Source organism: Rana temporaria, chromosome 2 (genome assembly GCF_905171775.1).
Source record: "Rana temporaria chromosome 2, aRanTem1.1, whole genome shotgun sequence".
NCBI classification, from domain to species: domain Eukaryota; kingdom Metazoa; phylum Chordata; class Amphibia; order Anura; family Ranidae; genus Rana; species Rana temporaria.
This window is the reverse complement of record NC_053490.1, coordinates 143,569,343-143,593,244: the sequence shown is the minus strand read 5'-3', so window position 1 is coordinate 143,593,244 and position 23,902 is coordinate 143,569,343. Positions and strand designations below refer to the sequence as shown.

General features: G+C 44.5%; 1 protein-coding gene across 1 annotated transcript in view; it reads left to right on the top strand.

Annotated features, from left to right (window-relative positions):
* Positions 1-253: 253 nt before the first annotated feature.
* LRRC63 (leucine rich repeat containing 63) overlaps positions 254-23,902 on the top strand; it is a 56,260-nt gene continuing 32,611 nt past the window's right edge. The window contains exons 1-5 of the mRNA XM_040341258.1: positions 254-333; positions 17,486-17,608; positions 20,627-20,740; positions 22,553-23,038; positions 23,836-23,886. Of these exons, the coding sequence (XP_040197192.1) occupies positions 17,488-17,608; positions 20,627-20,740; positions 22,553-23,038; positions 23,836-23,886 (772 nt within the window). The 5' untranslated portion in view covers positions 254-333; positions 17,486-17,487. The remainder of the gene's footprint in view (positions 334-17,485; positions 17,609-20,626; positions 20,741-22,552; positions 23,039-23,835; positions 23,887-23,902) is intronic.

The following is a 23,902-nucleotide window of genomic DNA, read 5'->3' as shown; positions in this document are numbered from 1 at the left end:
ATCTCCAGCTGTTAAAATTGATATCAGATCATGGTTGTAGCTGCTTCAAGACATTTAAACATGGACGAGAAGTGGTTAATTTTACATTTATTTTGATAGTTTATGGAGATTATTCAAATAGTAAACGAAAATTCGAAAACAAATCCGTTAGCTGATGAAATGTTCGCTTTTGCAAAACACTGCACGTGAGGAGATCAGCACACACACTGTGTTCCCGCTCATGCAGCAGTGATGTGCGCATGCGTGCCGGAGGCCGGGCTCGGCTGTGTTTGTTCCAGTCAGGTTGCTATGGACGCTCCTCAGAGAAGTATGGACGGCGCGGTGCGGGGTCAGGTATACGGAGCTCGGTGCCTTCACATTCATATTACACTTGTCAGCTGTAGTGATAATGACGGGGGATAGAAAAGCTGGTGGCTCTGTAGTGAGCCCACATTCGGGTGTGATGTACTGTACACAACTCCTTCATTATAGTACATAGCACGGGTACCAGTAACAGGCTCAGTGTGGAAGATTACACAGGCATACAATTCAATGATACATAGTATTGTTATATAATAAAGTGATATGCCTTACTATCAAGGTTCACATCTCTACGGGTGGGCAACACATGCAAAATCGGTGGGCAACACAAGAAACGGTGCATTTTAGCAGACGCACAGAGTACCATAACCCCCTACGCTATTCAGTGCGGCGCAATTATACAAAAAGCGTTGGGGATTTTGTTTCTCGTGGGTAGGACAGCCCTTTGAAATGAATGGGCTGCTTTACCTTTGTGATGCAATCTCACAAACATACGTGTGCACTGAGCTAAAGGCTGCCTTCACATATATGTGGGTGCAGAGTGTAAATCGCATGCATTGCCGCACCCACATCCAAAGCATGGTGCTGCACAGAAAACACATGGGGTGCCATTGACTATGGCCCCCCACACACTGAAAAACACAGTGCAGTTTCCTGCACATGGAAATCGCATGGTGCACCATACAATTTTCATGCAGCTGTGTTTTAAGGCTAGGTTTACATCTGAGCGAGTGTGGTGCGTAATCGCATACCCAAAAATGCTCTGCTGCTTAGGAGATACCTGGGGGGTACAAGTAATCCAAATGGCACCCCATGCACTGGAAACTGCAGCACGGTGTCCCATACTGGGAAGCTCACTTTGCCATGTGGTTTCTTTGCAGCTGCGTTTTTGGAAAAGTTGTAGAGACCTTATCCCTCTGTTTTTAGGAGGTACAGCAGCCCATTTTGCATCCAAGCAAATGCAGCAGCTGGAAACAGCATAGATGTGAAGCGGGGGTTAAAACGATGCAGAGATCTTTTTCTGGAGATAATACAGGCAAGTAAGCACATTCAGATGAATGGGCTGCCATGCCTGCGCACCCGTGGCACGCAGGGCTGCATACATGTGAACCGGGGCTTGTAGTATGTACTCATTTACTAAGGGCAAATCCACTGTGCACACTTCCAAGTGGACTGTAAGTCCACTTCGAGGTGCAGTTGCTGTAGATCTGAGGGGGACATACAAGGAAAGTAAAAAAACAGCATTTTTGCTTGTACATGATTGGATGATAAAATCAGCAGAGCTTCCCCTCAGATCTACAGCGATTGCACTTCCAATTGCAGTGCACTTGTAGTGCAGACTGGATTTGCCTTTAGTAAATCAACCCCAATGTCTGCATTCAGACCCATGTACCGGCTCCTGTAAACTTGTCAAATTTTAACATGTGGTTGTGGTTGTGTTCATACAGCCGATGCATCTGCATCCACTTCTGTAAGCTGCTTGTGTGCAGCTATGAAGCCAAGCCTGGCGATTTTACTTTTACATGCTTGTACATGTGTGGGACAGGAACAGAATTGTGTGATTTTTACCCCACAGACTATTAAATCTGCCCCAAAGAATGTAATGTACTTTATTGACCTTAATATGACAGTCAGGACAGCACTCAGGCCGATTGAGAAGAATGGAATTCTTCATTTTGAGTATTGCTGCTCTTCAGGAATCATGTGACAAAACGCTCAGGTGTAAATGGAGGCTGTGCGTTTACCCACTAAAGATATAGAAAGAAATGAAATAAGCAGGGTGAGTAACACTCTAACCAGGGTTTTTCTTCTAGCGCTACACTTTATTTTTTCTTAGACATTGACACCCATTCTGTACTCTGAGATGCTTTGTATTGCATCTGAAACCACTTCATAGCTGCACACAAGCAGCTTATAGAAGTGGATGCAGATGCATCGGCTGTAAGAACACAACCACAACCACATGTTAAAATTTGACAAGTGTACAGGAGCCGGTACATGGGTCTGAATGCAGACATTGGGGTTGATTTACTAAAGGCAAATCCAGTCTGGACTACAAGTGCACTGCAATTGGAAGTGCAATCGCTGTAGATCTGAGGGGAAGCTCTGCTGATTTTATCATCCAATCATGTACAAGCAAAAATGCTGTTTTTTTACTTTCCTTGCATGTCCCCCTCAGATCTACAGCAACTGCACCTCGAAGTGGACTTACAGTCCACTTGGAAGTGTGCACAGTGGATTTGCCCTTAGTAAATAACCCCCAATGTGTGTTCAGATCTATGAACCAGCTCCTGCCTGCTTGTAAAATCTTGACATGCGGTTGTGTCCGTGCAGCCCCTGAATCTGCATCCATTTCTATAGGCTGCCAGCATGCAGCTTGAAAATGGATGCAAAAGAAAACATCTCACTGTGCCGATTAGGTTTCAACACCAGTCTGAATGAGCCCTTAGGCCCCTTTCACACATGCGGACCCGTTCAGGACCACCTGTCAGTTTTTCAGGCAGACCTTAATGGACGCTTCATGTACCTCTAAGGAGTGACGGATGTCAGCGGTGACATGTTCACTGACATCCGATCCGCTAAATGCAGACAGATTGAAACCCTATTTTCCATCCATCCGTCGGATCAGGTAAAAACGGACAGGCGGTTTGTTTTCATCGAACCCCCCTTAGAGGAGAGCAGGGCTCTGACAGGTCCATCCCTGCACAGTGAGCAGAGACGGACCTGTCATCCGCTGGCTCAGCGGGGATCAACAATTTGATCCCCGCTGAGCAGACGCAGTCCATCAAAACGGACATCTATATATATATATGTGAAAGAGTCCTTCCTGTTTTGTACTGTGATTGATTTCTTTCACCCTTACCTTTACTCCCTTATGCCTGGTACACACAATGAGATTATCGGACGAATGATCGTTTGTTTATTTTATTTTTTTAGCATGCTAGTCTTATATCGAAAATGAAGAGGTTACTAAAGTTGCGAAAATTCTCTTACGACAGAATAAAAATTCGGAAGTGCTGTAATGTTTTGTATTGTATTTGTATTGTATTTTTCGTACGAAAACTACGGATTAAACGAAAATCGCATGATCTGGTATGGTACGAGAAACATTTTAGTGCTTGTCCCATCTGAAAATTCTGCATGAATTGGCTCTCGAAAGCTGTGTACTAACGATCAGATGATTGTAGATAGCTTCGAAATCTGTATTTTCCGTCTGATTTTCTCATCGTGTGTACAGGACCATAACTGGCTCTTTTGTGACCAGAAAACCTGTAAGCCTGCCCCCTGGACCCTCGCCGGGCCCTAGTCTTCTGCCAAGGTTGCCCTGGTGTCAGGGTCAGAGCGATTATACACATTTGATTGTTTCTTTTCTTTTTTTATGTATAATTTATAAACATAACTCTTTTTTGGAATTACAGACTATTGGATTGATTTACTAAAGAGAATAGGCTGTGAAATTTGCAGAACTTCTTTCCTCCTTATTTACTAAGCTCTGGAGCCCCTTGCAAAGTGCACAGTCTATTTGCCTTTAGTAAATCAACCTCTGTATGTTTCTAAATAGAACCCTTATGCTGGCCTGTTTTCAAACAGCTTTCAATTCAAAAAACAACTGAACAGATCAAGACAACTGAAAATCAACCGTTTCAATCAAGACCATGAAGCAGTCAAAACTGTTTGTGATGGGTTGCCTTGAACTGTTTTATTGCTTCTGTGATTGAAAGATGGGTGTAACTATCTAAAATGACTGTGTATTGCCAGCATGAACAAATATACTATTTACTAGCAGGATAAAATGAGGCCTCAATCCTGACCAGTGGGGTTTCATATTTTGGTTCATGGGCATAGAGCATTGGATGTTTACCATATTTACATCATGAGATTAGTTTCCTATAACTGTCTTTTTTTATATCTTTTCATGTGAGTGTACAGCTTGTATAACGGTGTAAATTTTCTGTCCCCTTAAAATAACTCAACACACAGCCATTAAAGGGATTGTAAACCCTTGTGTTTTTTCAGCTTTATGCATCCTGATGGGCTAACTGACTTTAAATTACATCAGTGGCAGCCAATGGCACCGCTGCTGTGTCTCAGCCAATCGGGAGGGAGAATCTCGGATGGCTGAGACACTCACGAACATCGCTGGACAGAGAAGGACCTCAGGTAAGTATTGGGGGGGGGGGGGGGGGGGTTGGGGCTGCTGCACACAGAAGGCTTTTTATCTTAATGCATAGAATGGGATATATACTGGATTTTTTTAAACTTGTAATGGAGGTGATCAGCAACTTATAGTGGGATTGTGATAGTACGGTGGATAATTTGACACTAACTGATGCTAGGTGGGAACTGACATCACCAGTGACACTAATATAGTGATCAGTGATAATACTATACACTGTCACTGTACTAATGACACTGGCTGGGAAGGGGTTAACATCCCGGGGTAATCACGGGTTTAAATGTGTGCCTAACAAGTGTTAATGTGTATATTATGAACTGCTTTTTACTAAAAATCTACTTGTACTTTCTCCCTGAGGGAGAAGAAACAAGGAGATTGTTCTCTCTGTGAAGAGCCCTGTGTTGTTTGCCAACACAGGGCTCTGGGCGGTGATTGGACACAGCTGATCAGCTGGTCTCAGACATGAGTCATTGGCCGGTACCTGCTGACAAAATCCTGCTGTGTCCAATCACAGCAGCAATCATTAAAGGGAATGGGGGTGGGGGGGGGGGGGATCAGGCAAGCTCCTCTGTACCTGGAAGCACGGACGTACAGGTATGCTGCTGTGCCTGTTGGAGCCGCCCGTTCGCAGTACAATGTGGGCGGACGGTCCTAAAGCCGTTAAACCATACCTATCATGACTAGGCCCACCATTAAAGTGTAAGTTCACTTTTACGGAAAATCTGTAAGGTGAACTTACACTGGACCCCCTTCCCATTGCACCCGGTCCCGCTAACCTGGAGTTCGGCGATCCCCCGCACTGACAGATCGCATCGCCGCTGTACTGGTTCAGGGTTTGAAATCCCTGCGGCTTTCTGTCCTCTTTGCCTGTGGTGACAGGACAGGCATGAGGTCTGAGCTGTAGAGCTGCGAAGAGCCATGTGACTGAATATTGTTTTTTTGTCGTATTGATGGTGAGAACCCGTACATGGGAAGATATTCATATGTAAACTTCTGCTTTCTTTAAATAAAAGTGGGCAGGAGAAGCCCTGAAACGTATGTCTGGCCGCATAAACTGACTGTTCTGCACTACCAATGAGCTATAATCCCCCAACTTATCACTCTCTTTATATGTACATCTGTCTGTCTGTTCTATAATGCTGTTAATAATATGAAATAGGTTTGATACAGACCATATTCCTCACCCACTTTTTCTCTCAAGTGCATACAAACGCCTACCGCACTGTGACCACATCCTGTTCCCTGAAGCCTAAATTAAAATCTAATAAACACACACAGTATCTCACAAAAGTGAGTACACTCCTCACATCTTTGTAATTATGTTATTATAACTTTTCATGTGACAACACTGAAGAAATGACATTAAAGAGGAGTTCCACCCAAATTTGGAACTTCCTCTCAATCCACTCCTCTCCCCCTTACATGCCACATTTGGCATGTAATTTTTTTGGGGGGGGAGTGGGGGCTTCAGCACGAGTGGGACTTCCTGTCCCACTTCCTCCTTCCTGTAGGCGACTAAGCTTAGTCGCCTTCAGGATGTGGCTGCTGTAGGCGATCGCCTAGGACACGTCACAGGTCCTAGGCGATCTCCTGGCCAATTACACGGCGCCGGGCCGCGCCGCTCGCGCATGCGCAGTGCCGCTCGCGCTCGCGCATGCGCAGTGGGTGCCCGGCCGTGAAGCCGAAAGCTGTCACGGCCGGGTGCCCACACTGAAGATGAAGACGCCGGCCGGGGAGGGGGGGAGAGGAGCGGAGCCCCGGCCGGCGCGTCGCTGGAGCGCTGGAGCAGGTAAGTGCCTGTTTATTAAAAGCCAGCAGCAACACTTTTTGTTGCTGCTGACTTTTAATAAACATACAAATGGCTGGAACTCCCCTTTAATGACTGTGTGTTGAGTTATTTTAAGGGAGACAGCACATTTACACTGTTATACAATCTGTACACTCACTACATTACATTGTAGCAAAGTGTCATTTCTTCAGTGTTGTCACATGAAAAGATATAATAACATATTTACAAAAATGTGAGGGGTGTACTCACTTTTGTGAGATACTGTATAGTAGGGCTGTGCAAATTAACTTTTAATTAATCGATTAACCTTTAATTTTTTTGATTGATCAAAATCTTTTTGATTGATTAAAATTCTTTTGATTGGTACTCACCTCTCCGCCGGCTTCTGGGCCTTCAGGGAGTTCCGTCGGAGATCCAGTAATGTCACGGACACCGGGGCGGCTTGCCGTGTCCATCTGAAGGGCTCCTTTGCTGTGCCTTCATATCTGCATGCCGGCGGGACCTTACTATCTGCCACACGCAAGGGCTGTTACACTTCCCTCTATCACTTCCCTCTATCAACCTGGGATTCTACAACCATCCACTGGGAGTTGTGATAGTTCCCTTCACGGGACATCTACATGCCGAAGGACTGATGTTAACCTCTCCTCATCTGGATTCAGCAGTGGTATCATTGTACACATTTTTATACCAGTATCATACTTGGCTACATGTTTTTATGACTGCTTTTGGTACTGTTTGGTATTACTCACACCATTTTTACAGTTTATGTAGCTACATCGATTTTATCTCCAAGGAGATCAGCTAAAAGTAGTTGGATCTGTATGTGCGTTATAATTAATCGAAATTAGTCGATTAATCTATTAAAAAAACAAACGATTAATCGAACAGAAAATTTTTGATCAGTAACAGCCCTACTGTATAGTCATCTAGTGCAGGGGTCTCCAAACTACGGCCCGCGGGCCACATCCGGCCCGCCAGGCCATTTCTTCCGGCCCGCAGCGTGACTCCTTAGTCCACCTGTTAGTTGTGGAATCTGCGCTGCATATTCGCCCCAGGCAATATGCAGCGCAGGTCCCGCAATCCCTCCCGGCATCTCACTGTGTGTGTTGGCTGCTGGGACCACGGCATCCCAGCAGCCAATAAGGTGTTTAGGGCAGACCGGTTGCCGCCTCCCTGCTCCCGCCTCCCGCCTCGCTGTTAACCAGTAACGAGTGTGCAATACCAGCGGGGCGGGAGTCGGGAGATGCAGCAGGTCTGCACAGCCAGTGGCGGAGAGTGGAGACGCGCTGGACACATGCAAGGAGGGGGGCTGATACACTTGAGTGGGGGTGGGTTGAATGGCGCTGATGGGGCACAAACATCTGGGGGCTGATGACTCTGATGGGGACACACGTGGAGGGGGTCTTCAGACCGATTTGGACACAAATTTTGGGGGGCTGATGACTCTGCTGGGGACACACGTGGAGGGGGGGTTGTAGACTGATGGGGACACACATTTTGGGGCGCTTATGACTCTGATGGGGACATACATGTGGGGGGGGGGGGCTGATGACTGATGGGGACATAAATGTGGGGGGGCTGATGACTGATGGGACATAAATATATATATATGGGGGGGGGGTGATGACTCTGATGGGGACACAAATATCTGTGGGGTCTGATGGGGACACAAATGTGGGGGGCTGATGATTTTGATGGGGACACAAATATCTGTGGGGTTTGATGGGGACACAAATGTGGGGGTGCTGGTGGCTCTTATGGGGACACAAACATGTGAGGAGGGGGGCTGATGGCTCTAATGGTGACACAAATATGCAGGCGGGGTGGGCTGTGATGGGGACACAAATGTGCAGGGAGACTCGGATAAATGATGGGGGGGGCTCTAATGGGGACACCAATTTGTGGGGATAGCCTAATGAGTGATGGGGACACAGAAGAATGGGGACACAGATGAATGGGGAGACTGATGGGGACACAGATGAATGCGGAGACTGATGGGGACACAGATGAATGGGGAGACTGATGGGGACACAGATGAATGGGGAGACTGATGGGGACACAGATGAATGGGGAGACTGATGGGGACACAGATGAATGCGGAGACTGATGGGGACACAGATGAATGGGGACACAGATGATGGGGACACAGATGAATGGGGACACAGATGAATGGGAAGACTGATGGGGACACAGATGGATGGGGACACAGATGAATGGGGACACAGATGAATGGGGACACAGATGGATGGGGACACAGATGGATGGGGACACAGATAAATGGGGACACAGATGATGGGGTCACAGATGAATGGGGACACAGATGAATGGGGACACAGATGATGGGGACACAGATGAATGGGGACGCAGGTGGATGGGGAAACTGATGGGGACACAGATGAATGGGGACACAGATGGATGGGGACACAGATGGATGGGGAGACTGATGGGGACACAGATGAATGGGGAGACTGATGGGGACACAGATGGATGGGGAGACAGATGGATGGGGAGACTGATGGGGACACAGATGAATGGGGACACAAATGAATGGGAAGACTGATGGGGACACAGATGAATGGGGACACAGATGAATGGGAAGACTGATGGGGACACAGATGAATGGGGACACAGATGAATAGGAAGACTGATGGGGACACAGATGATGGTGACACAGATGGATGGGGAGACTGATAGGGACACAGATGAATGGGGAGACTGATAGGGACACAGATGAATGGGGAGACTGATGGGGACACAGATGATGGTGACACAGATGGATGGGGAGACTGATGGGGACACAGATGATGGGGACACAGATGATGGGGACACAGGTGGATTGGGACACAGGTGGATGGGGACACTGATGGGGACACAGATGAATGGGGACACAGATGAATGGGGAGACTGATGGGGACACAGATGATGGTGACACAGATGGATGGGGAGACTGATGGTGACACAGATGATGGGGACACAGGTGGATGGGGACACAGATGGATGGGGACACAGATGGGGACACAGATGATGGTGACACAGATGGATGGGGAGACTGATGGGGACACAGATGATGGGGACACAGATGATGGGGACACAGGTGGATGAGGACACAGGTGGATGGGGACACAGATGGATGGGGACACTGATGGGGACACAGATGAATGGGGACACAGATGGATGGGGACACAGATGGGGACACAGATGAATGGGGAGACTGATGGGGACACAGGTGGATGGGGACACAGATGGATGGGGACACAGATGGATGGGGAGACTGATGGATGGGGAGACTGATGGGGACACAGATGATGGGGACACAGATAAATGGGGACACAGATGAATGGGAAGACTGATGGGGACACAGATGATGGTGACACGGATGTAAAGCCTCATGCACGCTGGAAGTTTAGCCCCGCTGCATGATGCTCCAGCGTTTAGGTGCCAGCAAAGAATATAGGAGCACCATCCAATCCTGCTGTCAGCAGTAAGTCAAATTCTATTCTATTCTTCTTCTGTGGATTTATTTATAAATTATGTTTCCGGCCCGCGAATATGTGTAAAATATAGAATGTGGCCCTCGAAGTAAAAAGTTTGGAGACCCCTGATCTAGTGTATCACACTTACAGCTCAGTGAAATTCAGCGTTGTATTTTGTAGTAAGCACAACACTGCAGACATTTTAGTGGAGATTTGACCCTTCGACCCGGTTCACACTCAGGCGGCACGACTTTGGCGGCGACTCGACAAGGCGAACTCAAGACGACTTCCGAGTCGACCCCAAAATCGTGCAAGAACCTTTTTTTAAGTTGGAGTGACTTGAGTCGCTCCTATTAGAACGATTCCATTAAACAGAGCGGAGCGCGACTTGTCAGGCGGCTGAGTCGCCTGACGAGTCGCCCCTGTGTGAACCGGCTCTCAATGTTTAAGATAAATGTAGTTGAGCAGTATTTTCCAAACATTGGTTGGTGATACAACACCATCACAAACTTTGCAATGTTGTAGGACACTTTCACACTGGTGTACCTGTTATTCGTCTGGTTATAGCTTGCCTTATACTGCTTCACCCATGTCCATTGAGTAAGTTCTTCTACCAACATAAAGCCAATAACTTTCCATAGTTTTAGGGAGGCAGTGTGCAGTTAGGACATTGTCCTCTCCAGTTTGTCTAGTGGTGATCACAGTTCTGTAGGCTAAAGTTGAACTCTAGGCAGGTATTAAATGCACAAATGAATGCATGTCTGAAATCTTTAATACATAGTACCCATTTACACCGGTGTGCCTTGTCATGCGATTTGCCGTGCTCCCATCCTGCTTCTGTTTCAGCTACTGGACTCCAAGCCTGATCCCAGATTGTGAAAAAAATAATCTGCCAATGATATTTTGAGTCTGCTGTAACAGTTGCTATGGCCAGTGTTAGGCAGCAAATTGAAGAATTGCTAGAGATGGTGTTAAGAAAATAAAAAAAGTAAAACATTTTTTTTTTTTTATAACAAGCATGTAGAGCTGCACAATTAATCGCGGAGAGAATCGCGATTTCGATTCTCCCCGCCCACGATCTCCCCGCTGGATGACCCGCCATTCTGCTTTTTCACAGCTGGTTCCACGCAGAGTCATTATTCAGGGCCCCCGATTATTCACCGCCGCTAGAGGTCTGCGGCCGGGCGGAGACAATGTCTCCGACGGCCGCCATTTTATTGTAGACCAAGCAATAGGAATTGCTCAGTGCAGAGTGGACAGGACGGGAGGAGCCGGCCGGGTGACTGCTAATAGGAATTGAGCTGCAGCACCGCCCACCTCCCGCCCCACTGATGTCTGTCTGTGAGTGTAATGACGTGGGAAGGGGCGGGGGTGGGCGGAGCTGCAGCTCAATTCCTATTAGAAGCCACCCGGCCGGCTCCTTCTGTCCTGGCTACTCTGTACTGAGTCTATGCTGCTGGGGCATCATACCTGATGATTAATAATATGATGAATCTTCTTCCCTCCTGATCACAAGGATAGGATGGAGGATGGAGAATGGGACTGTTTTGTTGTCTTCTGGTAAATTTCTCCCTCTGTATTTGCAGGTCACACTATTCAGGTGGGACAAACTAACACAGGGAAGGAGGAGGGGTACAATAACTAAGGGGGCCCTGCTGGAAACGCCTGGTGTAAGGGGGGCCCTGCTGGAAACGCCTGGTGTAAGGGGGGACCCCGCTGGGAACGCCTGGTGTAAGGGGGGACCCTGCTGGGAACGCCTGGTGTAAGGGGGGCCCTGCTGGAAACGCCTGGTGTAAGGGGGGACCCCGCTGGGAACGCCTGGTGTAAGGGGGGGCCCTGCTGGAAACGCCTGGTGTAAGGGGGGACCCGCTGGGAACGCCTGGTGTAAGGGGGGACCCTGCTGGGAACGCCTGGTGTAAGGGGGAACCCCGCTGGGAACGCCTGGTGTAAGGGGGGGCCCTGCTGGAAACGCCTGGTGTAAGGGGGGGCCCTGCTGGAAACGCCTGGTGTAAGGGGGGACCGGCACTGGTTCCACGTAACCAGCGTGGAACACAAATGACGCTGACAGATTTATATGGGGGGGGGGGGGGTTCTGGCATTCAGTTTTTGAGAATCGTGATCTTAAGGGCCCTTTCACACTGGTGCGTTTTTCCCGCGTTTTCGCGGTAAAAATAGCGCTATTAAAACGCTCCCCATGCCCCCTCCATTGAAATGAATTAAAAACCACTGTAATAACGCGGTAAAAACGGAGCGTAAAATCGCGGTAAAACACTGTGATTTTACCGCGATTTTAACGCGTTTTTACCGCGTTTTTAATTCATTTCAATGGAGAGGGGCATGGGGAGCGTTTTAATAGCGCTATTTTTACCGCGGAAACGCGGCAAAAACGCACCAGTGTGAAAGGGCCCTTAGTCTAAGCAAAAGAATCGTTAATTCTTATTTTGACCAGAATCGTGCAGCCCTACAAGCATGTCATATTAACTGCTCTGTGCAATGGCTTTGCACAGAGCTTCCCTGATACTCTTCTTTTTGGGTCTGCCGCTGGTTATATTGTATTGGCTGTGGTATTTGAAGGCTCCATGCACACTGAAGCTGATAAACTGCAGTTTATTGGCGTTTTGGCTTTTTTTTTTAAAGCCCATAAACTGAACTCTATATTAGCCTATGTGCCCATGCACACCTGGGTGTTTTTTAGTGTTAATGAGCTTTGGAGTTTATTGGCTTTTTTCTGAACGCCCGAAATTTGCGTTCAAAGTGCCGTTTTTTGGCGGGAAAAAAACGCTGGCGTTTTTTTATCCATTGTAAAAAAAAAAGAAGAAGGAAAAAAAAAGGTACATTTAAAAACGCTAAAAATCGTTGAAAGGCTCCCTGCAAAGCTACTGGCTTTTATCAGCTTCAGTGTGCATGGAATTGTTTATGGAACAGCACAACACATTTTTGGTTTATCTGTTTTGGGATATTTTTTGCTTGAATATCGATGAGTGCATCAGTTTGTTCCATTTGTATAATTAAGTACTTTAAGCATGGGTTCATGTTTTTATCTGTGCCCATTATTTTGTAGCCTCATCAGTGCAGCCTCATCAGCGCACATCAGTGAAGGAGCACATTTTTAAAACAGATAAAAAAAACAAAAAACAAACAATGAAAATTTAATATTTTTTTTTTTTTTCGTTTAGCAATACAATATAAAACCCAACGGTACCAAATAACACAAAAAGAAAGCTCTATCTGTTTAAAAAATGTCATATGGGTACAGTGTTGCATGACCCCGCAATTGCCATTTAAAGTGTGACAGCACTGAAAACTGAAAATTGGCCTGGGCAGGAAGGGGGTGAAAGTGCCTAGTACTGAAGTGGTTAAAGACAAGCTCACTAGAGCAGAAGCTTATTTGTTTTTAAATTGTTTAGAAACTCAGGCCTGGTTCACAATAGTGCGATTTCAGGTTGCAATTGAGTTGCACAGAATCGTATGACAATGCAAATGACATTGATTTTAATGATGCCGTTTACATTATTTCAATGCAAATGTGATACAACTTTGGGGAGGTACCTGTGCTACTTTGGTGTGATGCAGTACGATTTTGTGCCCCATAGACTTCCATCAAGACGCACCAAAAAGTATGTACGTGCATTTTTGGTTGCGTTTTTTTCTGCCTGCAATTTGTCTTGCTTGTTAAAGTGATTGTAAAGGCTCGCTTTTTTTTTTAAATAACAAACATTTTATACTTCCTCTGTGCAGTTGGTTTTGCACAGAGCAGCCCAGATCCTCCTCTTCTCGGGTCCCTCTTTGCTGCTCCTGGCCCCTCCCTCTTTTAGTGCCCCTCAGCCAGCAGCTTGCTACATGTTGTCATGTAGTCAGAGCTCTGTGTATCCATTCAGACATGGAGCCCCGACCTGGCCCACCCCCTCTCTCTCCTGATTGGCTGACTGACTTTGATTGACAGTCTCGGGAGACAATAGCACCGCTGGATGGCTGAGGGGATTGTGGGCATTGCTGGTGAGAGAAGGAGCTCAGGTAGGTAATTGGGGAGGCTGCTACACAGAGATGCTTTTTTTATCTTAATGCATAGAATGCATAAAGGTAAAAACCTTCTGCCTTTACGAATCCTTTAAGGAGCCGAAACCCGCTGGCCTCCTAACAACCAATGACTCCAATGACTCATTCCTGCTCTGACAGCAGGGACAAGTCATTGGTCGTTAAGGAGAGAACATCCCAACAACCAGTCATTCATCCATACTTGACAGCAGGTAGTCATAGGTTGGTAAGGAGTCATCGCCCACTGGCGTCCTAATAGAAAGTGTCTGCTGCTAGATGGGGGATTCCTGGCTCACAGCAGAATGTAAACAAATGAGCTGTCAGCAAACATAAAAAAAAAAATGTGTGGCGGTCCCCCACAATGCATACCAGGCCCTTCAGGTCTGGTATGGATTTTAAGCAATCTACCCCCCTCCCCCTCCCAAATCATGCCAGGCCACATGCCCTCAACATTGGGGAGGTACTATGCCTTGTTTTTTTTTTGTTTTGTTTTTTTGTGGTTGAACTGGATGGACTTGTGTCTTTTTTCATTCTGACTAACTATGTACCGTATTTTTCGCCGTATAAGACGCTCCGGAATATAAGACGCACCCAATTTTAAAGGAGTAAAATGTAGAAAAAAAAGATTCTGAACCAAATACTGTAGTAAAATTTTTTCCAGTGCCCATGGAATGCAGTCTGACCATTGCCCATAGTACATGCAGAGTGACCATTGCCCATAGTAAATGCAGAGTGACCATTGCCCATGCAGAGTGACCATTGCCCATAGTACATGCAGAGTGACCATTGCCCATGCAGAGTGACCATTGCCCATAGTACATGCAGAGTGACCATTGCCCATAGTGAATGCAGAGTGACCATTGCCCATAGTGAATGCAGAGTGACCATTGCCCATAGTGAATGCAGAGTGACCATTGCCCATAGTACATGCAGAGTGACCATTGCCCATAGTGAATGCAGAGTGACCATTGCCCATAGTGAATGCAGAGTGACCATTGCCCATAGTAAATGCAGAGTGACCATTGCCCATGCAGAGTGACCATTGCCCATAGTAAATGCAGAGTGACCATTGCCCATGCAGAGTGACCATTGCCCATAGTACATGCAGAGTGACCATTGCCCATGCAGAGTGACCATTGCCCATAGTGAATGCAGAGTGACCATTGCCCATAGTGAATGCAGAGTGACCATTGCCCATAGTGAATGCAGAGTGACCATTGCCCATAGTACATGCAGAGTGACCATTGCCCATAGTACATGCAGAGTGACCATTGCCCATAGTGAATGCAGAGTGACCATTGCCCATAGTGAATGCAGAGTGACCATTGCCCATAGTACATGCAGAGTGAGAGATGCCACAAATGCAGCCTTACCTTACCTTGCTCTTCCACCTAGCAGATGACAGAGCAGCCCGAGCCAGCCAGCCGGAAGATCGCCCGGCGAACAGGGGGGTTTGGAAGGTTTATCCCCCGCTCTCTTGCCTCTCTTCCAGAGGTTGCGGTGGAGGAGATGCGATCGGTGGCAGGGGGCGGAGCCAGCGGCGGTGTGGGGCAGTGTCATACCACCTAGCAGAAGACAGAGCAGCCCGAGCCAGCCAGCCGGAAGATCGCCCGGCGAACAGGGGGGTTTGGAAAGTCTGTCCCCCGCTCTCCTGCCTCTCTTCCAGAGGTTCCGGCGGGAGGAGATGCGAGCGGTGACAGGGGGCGGAGCCAGCGGCGGCGTGGGGCAGTGTCATACCGTATATTCGGATTATAAGACGCAGGGACTTTTTCCCCCATATCTCTGGGGGAAAAAAGTGCGTCTTATACGCCGAAAAATACGGTAAATATGTAAAGCACCATGTCCCCATGTTGATGAGGACAGGGGCCTCTTCCCCACAACTCTGGGAGTTGTGGGGGTACGGGGGTAACTTTTCAGAATCTGGAAGCCCCCTTTAATAGGGGCCCCTAGATCCCCCCTCCAGGTGAAAGAGAATGGGGTACATAGTTCCCCTACTCATTTAGCATAAATTTGTCAAATGTAAAACATTATAACAATGTAAATGTGGAATATTGTATATGATTATTATTCCATTTAATTAGCATGTGGAGTTCTCAGCCTCTTTTCACAATTTATGTCTCCTTAGTTTCTTTGTTGTAAAATGCCTGTGGTTTACAGTGATCAATAGCTCAGGCTCACCTGAATGAGTCAGAGAAGTGGCTCAGGAGTTTAAAAATGAATAAGCTAAAAATATATATTTATAATAGACCTAAAATCCGCTCTAGTTCTGGGAGGATGTCATATGACGTCCTCCCTCGTGGGTGCGTGGCAATCGGTGGTGTCCCTATGACACAGTGGCCATCAGTGCCGCCTATCAGTTCCCTTCAGTGCTACCTATTAGTGCCGCATATCAGTGCAGCCTCATCAGTGCCACCTCATAAATGACCACCAGTGCCACCTCATCAGTGCAGCTTCATCTGCATACATCAGTAAAGGTGAAAAATTACCCATTTGCAAAAAATGTTAACAGAAACTAAGAAGAAGTTTTTTTTTTTTTTATGTTTTTCGTTTTGTTTGGCAAAGAATAAAAAAACCCAGTGGTGATTAAATACCACCAAAAGAAAGCACTATTTGTGTGAAATTATTTTATTTTTTTTAGTTTGGGTACAGTGTTGTATGAATGAGTAATTGTCATTCAAAGTGCGACAGCGCTGAAAGCTAAAAATTGGCCTGGGCAGGAAGGGCCCAGTAGGCAAGTGATAACGTTTTGTCAGAGGATATTTCGCTGTATCGGCTAATATTTTATTTGTTCTGGCTATCTTGAAGCCAGTGTTTAACTAGTACATTTTTAATACTGCATGGAAAAGAAAAAGGTAAACCGCTCTCTGCAGGGACAACCCAATCCATACACCAGGTCCACTCACAGGTGCTGAGGCTCGATGTGTCCCCAACACACTCAAATGCATCAATAGTAAGAAGAGCCGGCAAGACTGTAATCCTTGAAGTGTCGTTTATTGGTACATTAAAATGACAATAAAACAAAAAATCTGACACGTTTCGGCAATAGTGATTGCCTTGCTAATCACTGCTATACACCATATTTAGAATTAGCACCGGCTCCATTGCGTCTTAGTAACTATCCAAAGATTTATTCTAAAGCATTGTTTCTGTGGGATATAGCTGTAGGAAAAGGCAGACAAGTCTTATCTGACAAACATTAATAAAATAATGTTCACTCAAGCTGAACTCAGGGTACAAAATAAATCCATTTAAATATATATTTAAATAGCCACAAATTATATAAACCTGCTTTGTGCAAACCCAGACATTGCATTGTAAAAGTAAGTAACATCATTATTGTGCTGTATATAGCCTGTACATGGAGCAGAGCTTTAGGAGGGACCCAGCAGACTCCACCCACTACAGGCTGCCTGTGGGGTACCACAGGAGAAGGGATGCTACAAGACCAGCCACCCTGCAAAAAGAAAGAACAGCAGTGAAAGGTCTTAATACAGGAAGCAACGTTTCATACTGGATTACTGCACAAATCTGGAAGAAATACACACGTCATCCCAAGATTCAAGTAAGAATTGATATAACTCTTGTATATAGACAATATTTGCTTATACTGGAGTTCAGTTTTAAGTGAACATAATTGCTACGGTATGAATCGTTTAGATTTTATTTAATTCTGTTGTTCACATACTGTATGTGTTTTTCATTTTTTAGTGATGGAGCTGCCATGTCTGCCACTGAAAAGTATGTTGGAACCACCTAAGCTATTGCGTAGACCTCTTCCCCCTAAAATAGTACCTGTGCTAAAAGGAAACAAGCCATATAAAAAAGAAAAAGGTATGCAAATGGAAATAACACATAATGGTATTGAAGGAAACCTTTTCTAAAAGAAGCTTTCAAGCAGCAGCAGCCTACGTATTTTTGAAAATACTTGTTGCCTGGCTGTGTAAGGGTTTCTATACTTTGTGAATCACTGACGCAGAATAAACACACTGCATGTGCAGTCAGAGTAAAGATCCCATTCACAGTGGGCAGACGTTATGCACTTCCAAGTGCATCTACAGTGCACTTGTAGTGTAAAGTGGATTTGCCTTTAGTAAATAAACCCCACTGTGTACCTTTTTTCTACAGATTTCCTTTAATCTCTTCAGCCCCGGAAGATTTTACCCCCTTCCTGACCAGAGAACTTTTTACAATTTGGCACTGCGTCGCTTTAACTGACAATTGCACAGTCGTGCGATGCTGTACCCTAACAGAATTTATGTCCTTTTTTCACACATGGAGCTTTGTTTTTGTGGTATTTGATCACCTCTGCTGTTTGAATTTTTGCGCTTTAAACCAAGACCGACAATTTTGAAAATATATATATTTTTGTACTTTCTGCTATAATAAATAGCCCCAAAAATGTATATAAAAAAAACAATTTCTTCCTTATTTTAGGCCGATATGTATTCTTCTACATATTTTTGGTTAAAAAAAGCGCAATAAGTGTATATTGATTGGTTTGCGCAAAAGTTATAGCGTCTCCAAAATGGGATAGATTTACGTCATTTTTATTTTGTTTTTTCATTAGTAATGGCGGTGATCTGCGATTTTTATCGGGATGACTGCGGACAGATCGGACACTTTTGACACTATTTTGGGCCATTGACATTTATACAGCAATCACAGCTAAAAATAGCCACTGATTACTGTATAAATACCACTGACATGACAGAGATTGATGTTCCCGATGACAGGGAACAGAAGATCTCTGTCATGTTACTAGGCAGAACAGGGAAATGCCTTGTTTACATAGGCAGTTCCCCGTTCTGCCTCTCCTCGCCCTGATCGCAAGCTGCCGGCGGACATCGAGTCACCGGGACTAGCGGGCACACTACCGCGGCGCGCCCACTATCCTGCTTTTGAGGACTGATGTACAGGTACGTCAGTTTGCACAGGAGTGCCATTCTGCTGAATCGGTTAAGGAATGCATCTCATAAAGTTGGTACAAAGTGGACCTGTTTGTGATAATCTTCCATTTGAAGTGGTACTAAACCCAAAAGCAAACATTTTTTATATTGCAGCTTATCAATTTTTAGATGGGGTGGCTGTATTCATTCTCTTTTTTAGGCTTTCCTTCCCTTATTTCCACTTGGTGATCTGGCCAGTAAGTATGTTGTTATTCAAAAAAACAAGTTCTCTCCTCCAGATGTAGCAGTTAGAAGTTTGAGACAAATTCACCACTGATAGGGGTGCTTACAATTATCAGCTTTTATTTATCCCAAAAGGAGAAGAAAATGTTCCTGTAACTTCTTATAAAGTATTAGATGGGGTTTGGCTTCAATTTGTTACTGTGTTTAAATCTGCTTGTACATCTAGGACTACCCCTCCCCTAGACTGACAATGCTGCTGTCCACAGGTACTATCTGTGCTCATTCATCCAGAGTGGGGACACAGGGGGTGTGTTACTGGCCGAATCACCAGGCAAAGCCAGAGAAAAAAAAAATAAGAAAAATAATGCAGTCACCATGTCTAATGAGTTGTAAGCTGCAATATGTCAATTTTTTTAGTTTTAGATTTAATACCACTTTAAGCTCCATTTTTTACATGATGATTACAGCCCCACCCACAATGCACACATATGCGTTGTTCAAAAAGGAATTCTTATTCTTAAAGAATCTACTTTTGTTGAGGAAACATCAATACCCTCTGGGTGAACAATGTACATTGCAGGTATTTTATCAAACTGTGTTGCAGTTTTCTTCCTGTTTCTGCTGTTTATTTCTCCAATAAGGAAGGCTACATGGTCTTCATTCCTTTAAAAGTGATTAAAGTGAATGTAAACCCTCAGATATACTCAGTGAAGTGAACAGCCTCAGATGATACACAGGGATGAAACAAATCTCCCTACATACGTTTTACATGTACTGTATATCTGCTGTCTTCATCTTTGTATACTGTTTAGAAAGTGCATATCGTATTAGGAGAATTTCACTTCCTGGTTACCACTGCAGTATAGCCAGGGCATACAGCCAAGACGGCTGATTGGAGGAAAGGCACACATTCCCTCTCCTCATAGGTAGAGACTTTCAGCTCTGTCCCTTGAATCGTTCAGCAAGCTGCTAATCTATTTATAGCGACCTCCCCAACACAAAACTCGGTCTGCTTTTATCATATGTGACGGTGAACTTATCAGGAGTTATCATTTTGATATCAGAGGAATGGTGCAGTAGACAGCTATGGCACATAGTGCTTTGAAGAGAGATAACTGCATATTTCGAGCCCTTTATCACTGGAGCGTTTTTGCAGCGTTTTTACAGCGTTTTAGCATTAAAAATAGCGCTATTAAAACGCTCATAAAACGCTCTCCATGCATCTTAATGGACCCTTTCACACTGAGTCCTGCAAGCAGTATCTTTGGAGCAGCTTTTGGGCGCTGAAAAAAACGCTCCAAAAACACCCCTCTCCATTGAAATGAATTGAAAGCGCTGTTCAAACGCCTTACCCTTTCACACTGATTGCAGATGAGGCTTCGCCTGAATAACTTTTGAAAAACACTCGAAAAAAACATTTGAATAACTCCCAAAAAACGCCCCAGTGTAAAGGGGCCTTGGTGCAGACTTTTGGGAAAATCAGTCAGCCAGTCACGCAAGCAGGAAATTATATTTCTGAAGGCTTGGTGTACAGAAGGACTCCAGGTAGCGCCCTTAATTTCCATTAAAGTATAAGAAATCTTTCTTGAATAAAGCCAGTATGAATAAAGTTTGCAAATTTAGGACATATCCTGTTGCTTTCTGTTGATTATTTGTTCACCTTAAACATACTAACCATAGTCAGCCACTTTATACCTTAATATGTGTTTATTTTATACAGGGAGAGCCCATTCTTGTGAACAGCAGCAAATCCAGGAGATCCGTGCGATACAAGAAAATAAACATGGGAGTAGTGATTTGGTGACTGCAGAAAACACAGACCTGCACTGCAAAGGTATGTTCATTAAAGAACTGACAACATAGCAGTTTCAACTGTTTTTGTAAAAGACACATAAAGTGTATATTGCATTGTGAGCATATTGATTTACACATCTTAATAGGAATGCATGTATCTAATTAGTATAGCTACTAAAATAAAAACGTACAAAAAGAATGTATAGCAGTCTGAGTTCTCAGGTACAGGGCAAAGGGTCTTAGAGATTTATATTGAATAGTCAGAATGTAGACCCAATCAGACTAAGATACATGCAAATTGAGTCCTTAGAAGCCAAAGTAAGTCAAAGAGGCTCATTTTAAATTGCAAAAGCACAATTAAACAAATACTAAACCAAACAACAAAATAGCAGCCCCGCCACTCTGATTCTAAAATTTCCCTCACCCATGCTCCCTTGCCACCTCATTCATTCACTGAAACCCAGTGAGATACCCGGTGTCCCATACCAGAATCAGTTTATATTTGCTATAGGTCTACTTTGAGTCATCATGTTATATGATTATTTTCTGTTATAATATACTGTATATGATTAACGCAGTAATAAACCCCAAAGCAAACATTTATTATATTGCAGCTTACCAATTCTTAGATGTGATGGGGTATTAGTTTACTTTTTTAGGCTTTCTTTCTTCTCTTTTTTATCTGGTGATCCAGCCAGCAAGCCTGTTGTCTTTCAAAACCACAAGTTCTCCAGCAGACTGTATCAGTTTACATGGTTGAGACAAGCCACGTAACACTGCCAGGGGTGAATAAAATGTTATTTACTCATGCAAAATCTTTATCCAAAAAGGGAAAAAAAACTGTTTGCTATGTAACTGATTATAAATTGACTTCAATTCGTTGGTGTATCTAAATTTGCTAATGCACTTAACATTACCCAAAATACATTTTCTTTCGTCACATTTGGACACCAATTGTTTATAAAAAAAAATTTTTGTTGATATTCCGCATTTTGGAAAGACAGTTACTGTATGAACATTATTCTCATATATAGTATATTATATACAACCCTGCTGTTGACTGAACACACACTGTACAGTCTAGTTGATTATTTTCCATGCCAATTATTTGTAAATATGAAAAAGGCTCTTCTTGATGTTTATATAATTTTTTCTGATCTAACGATTTATCCTGGGTTTACACTAGTGCGATGCGGGAACCCTGCGAATCCACTGCGGTGAATCACACCCGACTCGCACAGCAGTTCACACTGCCATATGCAAACTGCTGGGGAGTGTCATACAACATTACTGACACCCCCATTTCAGCTTAAATATCGCACTGTGACCTGACAGTTCAGACATGAACACCCATGCGATCCGATTCTGGTGCAAAAAAAGGGTCCAGTGTGTGTTTGGTCCGAATGTGGTGCGATATCAGCCATACTATCTGAATGGCTGAAATCACATTGCATGGACCTCACATGTGATTTGCACTGCAGCGCGGTGCGAATCACATGCGATCTCGCACAGCGCACCAGTGTAAACCCAGTCTTATACCTTATCTGGCATTAAGATGCTCACAACTATCAACTATAGTTTTCATTTTAAATGGTTGAATTATTAAAGCTAAACAAAGTTTTTATGTGAACAGCTAGTGCACAGGTTTTCTTTGTATGAAGCTTATTGCTAAGAAAGCCAAAACTGCAGCTGTTAATCACATTGTAATTCTGAGTATTTTGCCCTGGGTTATAATGGGAGTTAAAGTAGATGTAAAAATATTTGCACTGATTATGACATTTTAAAATGTAAGAAATACAGTGCATTGGTGGGTAAACAATAGTTTCCTTTTTTCTTTTCTTTTTTTTGACAGACTGGATTCGTGACCATGGAGTCCCTACACCTGCTGCAAGTAGATTAAACAGTGATGATTACCCTGTATATTGGAGAAACCTGAGCACACTGAGCTGTATCCAGGAACAGCATAAATATCCTATCACTGAGCAAATACATCATGGACAGTTAATGCGCACAGGGCCAGCAGATTTTCCATTAAAAAGGCGCCACAAGCAGTCATTGCAAAATGTAAATGTTCTGACACATATTAATGATGGTGCCCACTACCAACAGTCCGTTCCTGAATTTACCTTTAATGACATTACAAGGTCAGCTTACCACACAGGAAATTTGGCAGAGTTATTGAACAAGCCAATGATCTCTAGTCTGCCCTATAGCAGCATGGAAGACAACATTGCAAAGCTGCAGCGAAGGATACAGGATAAGATTCACAATGTGCTGTTGTCGCCTCACAACATCCCTGAAGTATCAAAAAGAGTTCCCCTGCAGCAGCTTGCTCTTGGTAATTCACTTTCTTCAATTCACAGTATATCCTAAATGCATAATCTGATTTAAAAAAAAAATCTATACCTTGGGCAAAAAGTAATGTACTTACATACGTTACAAAACACAATAAATCATAATAACCAAATAGAACCAGAAATATATTTTTTATGTACCAGTCAGAATGTATCTTTTATGTACAGGACCCTTTTTTGGTCCGCACCAAAATTAGATTGCATGGGTGTTCACACCCATGCGATCCAATTCCTGTCCGAACTGATAGTTTGCACTGCGATATGTGAACTGATTTGGGGGTGTCATTAACTTTCTGTTGACACTCCCAGCATAGTGTAATGTGAAGTATCTTGCGAGTCACGTGCAATGTGGGAACCCGCAGTGCATTCACAGTGTTCCCACATCGCACCAGTTTGAACCCAGCCTAATGCTGGCAATACACTTCACGAAAAATCGTCCGAACTAACTTTCGAAAAACGAACGTTCGGTCGTGAGTGCAAACGATAGTGCCATCATGTAATGACCGATAAATCGTTCAGTGAACATAAATAAAAAACATTTGGTTTAGTTTTTTTTACATATACCTAGTGCAGAAACACTAAGCGGTCGACAGGTGGTTAAAGTGGCTGAAAAATCACATAGGCTTGTCTTTTCTTACCCTGGCAGACCCCCGGTTTCAGTAGCTGCTGTCCTGGGATCCCATGGTGGCTGGTGGTCACACAAATACAGGGGCAGATGTGTCTGTAACCTATAAATATTTTAAATCGAAAATACTGATAACATGCTTATTTTACATTGCAGAGCAGCAGCAAGCAATAATAAAGGAGGATGCAGAAAGTGCAGGAGCTCTAGGTACATTGCCTTCTGT